This window comes from Octopus bimaculoides, chromosome 16, assembly GCF_001194135.2.
Source record: "Octopus bimaculoides isolate UCB-OBI-ISO-001 chromosome 16, ASM119413v2, whole genome shotgun sequence".
Taxonomy (NCBI): domain Eukaryota; kingdom Metazoa; phylum Mollusca; class Cephalopoda; order Octopoda; family Octopodidae; genus Octopus; species Octopus bimaculoides.
In genome coordinates, this window is record NC_068996.1 from 22,297,881 (window position 1) to 22,306,873 (window position 8,993).

Consider the following 8,993-nt stretch of genomic DNA (forward strand, 5'->3'; position numbering starts at 1 on the left):
ATATATATATATATATAATGGGGTGTGGCAAAAACCTCCCATATTATATACACACATACGTGCAAAGTTTTTTGTCATATCCTATATACAGGTTGTGGTGAATAAACTATCTTCTAGATTTCACAAAAATGAAAACCAACTCTGACATCTCAGTTTAACAGATATATTTACCAAAATTATGTAAAAATATCTTGAAATACTAAAGAGTAAATTTATTCAACAAAATCACCATTGGCTTCAACCACAGCCTCCAGACAACTTTGAAATCTCCTGCAACTCTTCTGGACAGTCTCCTTGTTTAAGTTGGTGAATGCAGCCATAATTCTTACCTTCAGTTCATCTTTGGTTTTGAAACAAGGAGTTTTGTTGGTCTCTTGCTCAACTGTGCCCCACACATAATAGTCAAATCTGGAGGGTCAGGTGGCCAGATGTTAAGGGTGATGTGGCTGCAGAAATTGTGTGACAGCCATGACTAGATTCTCTTGCTTGTGTGGCATGGTGCAGAGTCCTGTTGCCAGACATAGGGTCTTCACCCAGGGCAGCACTACCTCCACCATGCACTTGATTTCGTCTGAGGCAGTATGAGAAGGTGAATGGAGGCATAATATTGCCATCACTAGTGATCACTCCAATCACCATATTGTTGACTGGATGTTTGATTTTTACCACTCTCAGTTCATGTCCTCAGACTGACACCCAAAGACTCTGAAATGTTTGTATTGGAGCTTCTAGTGCTAATGCCAAGCAGTACAGTATGTCATTTGCAAATTTCTGGCAGGGTGAATTGCATCATGGTGCTGTTTTTCTCACAGATGGTGCCCAACTGACCCTAGTATACTGTGCAATCGACAAAATCAATAACAAACAATGCACATGCATGAAATTAAAAATATAAAATGGCAACAATTTACCCATCACACCCTGTATATATATACAGACCAAAGTTTTGCATCTGGATTTGGTAGACAGAAACAAAAAGAAGCCCTTTTATGTGTGTATGTATGCATCTGGGTTTACCCTCACCACTGCTTGACAGTCAGTGGTGGTTTGTTTACATCAACATAATGTATCAGTTCAACAAAAGAGACTGATAGAATAAGTACCAAACTTTAAAAAAAATAAGCACTGGAGTCAATTTGTTTGACTATATCTTTCAAGGGAGTGCCCAGCATGACCACAGTCCAAAGACTGAAGTAAGAAAAGGATAAAAGATAAATATCTTTGTTGATTCACCAAACAGCAAGATAAATTACAAGACAATACATATATGTACAGTAACAATGTTCATAAATAAAATTTTAATCAAACAGCTCTAAAATCCCCAACTCCACTGTTTCCGCTGACAATTTGAGCCTGGTGTCTCATAAATCATTGAATATTTGAATATATTTTGAAATAATATGAAAAAGTAATCAGGAAACACTTATCTCAATGTTTTAACAAGTCCTTCTGCAGATATTTATACACACTAACTCTCTTCTCTATTTTTATGTCACGTTGCTACATCAGACCTAACAAAGATGAAAAAGTGCTTCGCATTGATGTTAATGTCTATTTAGCATTTCTTTATATTGTGAATGCATCCATTAAGTTTTTGGTTTAGTTTGTAGTGGCAGAACAATGAAGACCCATCTTGATTCCCAATCACATGGTTTGGGATTCAGTATCACTGTGCAACACCTTGAACAAGTGTCTACTATAACCCTGGGCTGAACAAAACTTTGTGAATGGATTTGGTAGATGGAAACTGAAAGAAGTTTCCCCCCCCCCATCTTCGACACACATACTCACACATGATATATGTATATGTGTCTCCTTGTCTTCACATCTTGTGACAATTGTAAATGAGAGTCTCTGTTATGCATGCATAGAAAAGAAAACATTAAAAACTGATGATATGTCTAAATAAGTGATGAGCTTTCCATGTTTTTTTTTTTTTTACAAAAATTGTGTGCCTTGAACTATATTAGCTTGGATTAAAATGTGTTTGATCTAAAATTATAGGGTGTGCTTAGTGTGATTTGGTTACTATTTCTAAACGATCAAATGACAACAGAGGTTCAGCTTACCCTGTTAACTCGAATATAAGAGGTATTTCTAATGGGTATTTATTTCGAAGCATAGTTTTATAGCTGAATGCATTGTGTTGCCAGGCAATTAGTTTTAAATTCAACAAGGGATGTCAACGTCACCACTAGTTTAGATAAGGTGGCAACATAGAATATCGATATCCATGCACATTTACTCACATATGCATAGGGAAAGTATCATCACCATATAATCTTCCTCATTGATGGCATTTGATGGAGTGGAACTTCTGTGGCTGGGTGCCCTTTCTGTCACCAACCCTTGTCTGTTTCCAAACAAAGTAATATTTCCCTTTGGCCAGACATACTTTTTACAGAAGACTGGAAACAAGCATCACTTGTATGATGGTGATTCTCATTTACAATCATCACACACGTTTCTTTCAGTTTCCATCTATGAAATCCACTCATAAGTACTGATATGAAAAAGATCTGTAAGTGGAGTATGCTTGTAATAAAGATTCTTTAAATTCAAGCACAATTGATGGCACCTGATGATGAATGAATACTGTATAGTGCATGCATCATTGAGGTTAACTTTTTTTGTGTTTAAGCCATGTGTGCTGCAAATCATTAAAAGAGGAATGAAAAACTGAAGTATTTTAGATCTGAATGAGTTAATAGGGTGAATGGAATAAAATGAGGTTACATAATCACATTCAAAAACATGTTTCTTTACTCTCATCAAATTTAGCTAATAGCCTCTCTAAATAGTTAATCTACTATAATTACAGCAATCAACATCATATAGGACATTTTCCATGACTATTATGTTTGCCTCTTATGCAGGTGGCACGTAATAAACACCACTTGAGCATGGCTGTAAAAGCAGCCACTACACTCTCGGAGTGGTTGGCGTTAGGAAGGGCATCCAGCTGTAGAAACTCTGCCTGGTGTAGCCATCTGGTTCGTCAGTCCTCAGTCAAATCGTCCAACTCATGCTAGCATGGAAAGTGGATGTTAAATGATGATGATGATTTACTATAATTATTCAGTAGTAATATTCAAAATACTAATAAAAAATTTTTTTTCTTAACTTGCCCTGCCTGTAAAAACAAAAAGGGGCACTGTCTATAGCCTTCATATGCTCTCCAATCCTCAAAAATCTGCATAAGTGAACACCTGCAGGAAAGATATGAGCAGGTGAGGAATTCCAGAGAGATAATGTTCCAGGAAGGAAGGACTGAACATGGGACTTCAGAGGTGGGGGGGGGGGACACATTAAGGATGTCGATAGGATGAGACTGGACACACTAAGGATGTTGATAGGATGAGAGACAAGCCAGATGAAAATACCAGAATATGGAGGTAATATGAACCCAGTAAGTTCTGATGGGCAGATGCTGTTAGAGTACTTGTAAAATCAGTAGAGAGAGGAAAGAGCATGCCTGTGAACGAAATGCAGGAGTATGTATGTTATTGACTATTTAGTTGAGAGAGGTGGGAAGGAAGAGAGAGAGAGAGCGAGAGCAAGAGAGGGGGAGAGAGAGCAAGAGAGTGAGAAATAGAGAGAGCAAGAGAGTGAGAGATAGAGAGAGCAAGAGAGAGATAAAGACCAAGAGAGGGAGAAAGAGGGGGGGATAGAGAGAGCAAGAGAGGGAGAGAGAGAGAGCAAGAGAGGGAGAGAGAGAGCAAGAGAGGGAGAGAGAGAACAAGAGAGGAAGAGAGCGAGAGATAGAGAGCGAGAGAGAGAGAGAGAGAGAGAGCAAGAGAGAGATAAAGACCAAGAGAGGGAGAAAGAGGGGGGATAGAGAGAGCAAGAGAGGGAGAGAGAGAGAGCAAGAGAGGGAGAGAGAGAGAGCAAGAGAGGGAGAGAGAGAACGAGAGGGAGAGAGAGAGAGCAAGAGAGGGAGAGAGAGAACAAGAGAGGAAGAGAGCGAGAGATAGAGAGCGAGAGAGAGAAAGAGCAAGAGAGAGGGCGAAAGAGCGAGAGAGAGAGAGAGAGAGAGCGAGATAGCAAGAGAGAGACAGATTTAATCTTTCACCTGCTTTAAAACTTCCAACTTGCCTATGGGTGTCTAACTGTTCCCACAAGGTCCTGGTTTAAAGGTAATTCATCATTTGTTTTTTTTTATTCAACCCTCTCTCCAACGAGCTTGCTATAAAGTCAAGAGTGCTGCCCTTCCATTTATTCATATTGTTTTGAATTAATCATGCATTATCTTCTAGCTTAGAAGTTTCAATAACATGTGTGCTTATTTTCAAAATAATATTGTAGTATATGTGTGAGAGGCAGATCTGGCCAATCTGAACTAAAACATGTAGAATATTTTGGCCAGATATGGCCAGTTTACATAATTCTGTTATTGGAGTACCACATGCTTATATGAATTTTATAATGACTTGCACATTTATTCTTAATATGTCCTAGTAGCTTCTAACACAAATATGCTAATCACTTGTGTTTCATCATTGAAGAACAGCTTCTTTACAACACCTGTGTGTTCATAACACACCCAATTCGTTAGTACAAGGGATTCTGGGATACCAGTGTTTCAACGTGGTATCTTGTCTAGAACAGGGGTTTTCAAACTGTGGTCCACAAGGACAAGACAGGGGGTCCGTGGACAGCAAATACTTTTTATGGGCAATTTGATTTTATATATGTTTTTTAATCAAACTCTTTTAATTGACAATAAACCTATTTGTTAAATACTGTTAAATAAATAAATGTAAAAATATATGTTATTTTAAGCAAATATTCATGTGTAAATTTCATAAGCGTTTATAAGATAAAGCCTGAAATATAAAGGGGTCTGCAAGTCAAAAAGTTTGAAAACCCCTGATCTAGAAGTACCCAAGCCAATGAATCTAACAAGAGCTGATGGCCTTAGTTATAATTTCAGTGAAGAAACTATTCAATAATCCATGCCAATATCTGTCATATTTGTGTTTAAATCTGCCAGAATATATTAGGAATAACTATGCAAATCACAGTTTCAAATTTTGCTGTACATCATAAATATGACAATTTAATATATATTTTAATTAAATGTTTATAATATTTTTGTAACTTGACATTGCAGAAAGATTTCTTTTTTCATTTTTCTTAACCCTTTATCATTCAGATTATTCTGTCAAATACAAAGCTTATTTATTCACATTGTTTTTAATTAATCATGCACTATTGTATAGCTTTAAGATTTTGATGATGTGATAGTTTATTTTCGAAATGATATTGCAAGGTAGGAGGAAGAGGTAAGATCTGGTCATTTTGAACAGGTATAATATTTTGGCTGGATACAGCCAGTTTAAATACTAAAGGATTAAAGTTTATGATGTGTCACCTAAAAAACCATTGTACATCAGTACTGATGCACACCATAGGTTTACCATCACTAGCCTTGATAATGAATCCTCCAAGCAGATTACAGGTGTCAATCATTATCACCAATATTTCATCATATAATACTAACAAGACTGAAAGGAGTGACAATTTTCTCTACTGCAAAGTCATCCAACTCTTACAACAGTATAGAAAGTAAATATCAAATAAAGGAGAAAAAAATGGGCCCAGTAACAATGATAAATCATCTAAAATATTTTCATTCACTAAATATGACCAATCCTATTGTAACTTTCTCTGTGCTACATGTACAGAATTATGATTAGATATAAATATAACTCAAACTTGAAATGAAATACCCTTACTAATGCCAAATAAAATATCAAACATTTAGGCAAACATTCCAATATTGCGATGATCTTTATTCTTATCTGAGCATCCAGCAAGTCTGTTAGAGCTAGTTCTGCAAGTTGTAGGACATTGAGCAGTAGAGGGAAATTCCCACCTTCTCCCCATCCAATAATTCTATATGCCAGACATATCTGCCAACCTTCTAACTCACAGGATACTGATGGACACAAGCCACACCACCTTTTAAACTGGTGGATACAAAGAGACATGCACATGTCTATGTACACACATACAGACACTGGGTTTCCAACTACCAAATTCTACTACAAAACATCAGTGTCTGCCTACAGTGCCACACAATGGAATTGAACACACATCAGTTGCTCAGAAAATAAAAATTAAGACATGCTTTATGACAGTTCGGCTGAAGCTAAAGCCTCTTCGGTCATTAATGATCATAGGATAGCATCCAGAAAGTTGCTCTCTAAGGCACAAATTTGGGCAAGGTTGTTTATGCAAGGCAAGAAGTCGCCCATGCATACCAGCCTCCCCTCTCCATGCCACCAATGTTATCCAAGGGAAGGGCAAAGGCTAATACAGCTTGGTACCAGTGACGTCACAACTCACTTCTACAGATGAGTGAACTGGAGCAATGTGAAATAAAGTGTCTAGCTCAAGAACACAACACACAGCCTAGTCTGGGAATCGAACTCACTACCTCATGATTGTGAACCCAACGCTCTAATGATTGAGCCATGCACTTTCACTGAAGCTAAGCTATATAATAACAGTAGTCTGGTCAGGAAAACAAACAAAAAGATATACCTAAATGAATCATAAAATTATAATAAAAAAATTGAGATGTTGCAAACAATTATCTGAGTTCTTTACTTACCAGTTCCATTAAAAAAGTGTCTGTAATAGTAAGCACCATAATCCACATATTCAATAATGAAGTCTTTGTGTTTTACAAATGATGGCAATGACTGACCAGATGAGTTCAAAGAGGAGTCTAAGACTGAGATTCCTGTACAAATAGAATTCCGATAAATAACACCATGTTCTATCTCTTTGTTGGAAGGTAGCTTGTTTCGTTTCTGTGCTGTGACTTTACATAAGCTAATGTTACGACATTCCTCACCACCCAACTCATTTCGAAAAAATGGACAACTCAACACTAAATTATTGCTTTTGTTGTCTCCTTCGTCCTGTTCAGAACACAGTTCAGTGTTATCTTTGTCTCCTGTGTAACTGTTACGATTAACAGATGCAGCAGATGCCCCAGTTGTAGTATTTTTCCTCTCTGTAGCGTTATTTCGCTTATCTATCAAATCATAGACATTAATGCCAATGCTTTGACAATCAAAATGAACAAATGCTTTACGCATTATTCTCTCCTCGTTCCGACTATCAAAGCCATCTGATACATCAGAAGTTTTCATTCCCATATCTGATCCATCAGCTTTTGCACCTCTTAACTTTCGGAATATTCCTGACCCAGCTTCTCCAGTGATCGACTTTGCACGTACTTTGCGATCTTTGTGCTTAAATTTTGTTTTCAATTTTGGACTTTGAGTGCTTTCAGAATCTTTTTCAGAAGAAAGACATTCTGATTTTATAACACTGTGGCTGCTTGGAGTCAGCTTTTCAGGCATTGCCTTCCCTCGTAAGACTTCATGAAACTTTGGAGGAGCAGGACTTCTTTGGTCTGCATTCCTAAGTTTATAATCTCTTACCATATCAAAGAAACCTTCATGGTTTGTTGGAATAGTATCAAGTGAAGATGTACTTCCATATTCTCTACGAGAAGAAACAACAGTTTTAGATACATCTTCATCAGAATATTCTACACAATCCATCTCTAAATTACTATTGCTCCGATACAGACCAGCCCGACTTAACTGCTGAGCCTTGCCCTCATTTTTCACTTTAGCTGTTTGATTGGAAATCGGTTTCTCAGTAGGTGGTTGATTCATTTGGCAAGTTGCTCTGCGTCGAGCTAGAAACTTTTCTGTACTCGACCGATGCATTTCAAGATACCTCAAACTAGTTCGTTGAAAGTTTTCTCGGGTCTGAAAATAGTCTCTCTCTCCACCCGTATCATCTGGTTCATTAAGATGTCTACATGCATCACTCTCATCATCACATATGTTATTAGAAACCTTTTCATTCAGAAATGGTTTCTGGCCATAGTCAGCAGATTTCTTTGTCCTGGGAGGAGATGTGTCCAAAGGTATCATATAAGAAGAGCCCCTACCTGCTCTTCGTTTTGATGAAACTGGTTCATCTGAAGCCATGTCATACCATTATTCTTCAGTCATTTCAAATGAAAGTAATAAACTTTATTTTTTTACTAGTAAATGAATATATTTCTATTATAATCGATATTATTACTACAACTGATGAAATTTTTAATTTCCAGGTATCATGAAAAACTTTTAAATATAAATTAACAAGAAAATTGTAATTACAGCAGTGAATATATTTTCAAAGTCAGAACTTTCTTGCATTGTATCTAATATTTTTTTTTTCTATTACCAGATTAATGGAATAAATAAAACTGATGAAGAACTTTGGGGATTTAGTAATTTTAGTACAACCACAAGACTAGTTATATTTGCAGGAATCATGGTTTCAAAACAATGTCCTCTTCATACATAGATATGTTGAAAGGTGGTCAAAATGTGTAACAGCAGTCAATACCTGTTGAAAGAAACAAAAAGAAAATCAGATGAATAGCAATATTGGAATAATATTGAAATTTTATCGCTAAAAATAAACACACACACATACAGGTTTACATGTTATAGCTTTGCTCAGCAACAATTATACATGATGAATGTCTCTCAGGATATGCCCTGACACATCACCATCAATCTAACTACCTACCTATCTTTTCCAACAGGGCTAGCCATGCATCTCTCCTATAGGGCTTTCCTATAAGTAGGTTATCTCCCTTGGCTAGGCGGCGCTCCATGTAGATAATTAAACTTCCGGAGGCTAACCCACGCCATTGTTATTGTTTTACGTCTTATCATGGATATAAAGCAGCTTGATGATTCAGCTATCGAAGTACTTACTGTGCCCGAGTTAAAGAAATATTTAAGATTATATGGACAGTATGTTACTGGAAGAAAGGCGGACTTGACTGAAAGGTTGAAAGGAATAAAAATTCTGTCAATGAAGAATGTCAACAAAGTAAATTCATCGGACGATAAGTCTGAAGTATTGGACGATAAGTCTGAAGTATTGGACGATAAGTCTGAAGT

At 36.8% G+C, this 8,993-nt stretch overlaps 1 protein-coding gene across 2 annotated transcripts in view; it reads right to left on the reverse strand.

Annotated features, from left to right (window-relative positions):
* Nucleotides 1–8,993, reverse strand: part of LOC106871312 (signal-induced proliferation-associated 1-like protein 2) — a 166,298-nt gene that overhangs the window by 100,575 nt on the left and 56,730 nt on the right. For both annotated transcript variants that reach the window (XM_052973573.1, XM_052973574.1), the window contains exon 2: nucleotides 6,620–8,427. In XM_052973573.1, the coding sequence (XP_052829533.1) occupies nucleotides 6,620–8,021 (1,402 nt within the window). In that variant the 5' untranslated portion in view covers nucleotides 8,022–8,427. The remainder of the gene's footprint in view (nucleotides 1–6,619; nucleotides 8,428–8,993) is intronic.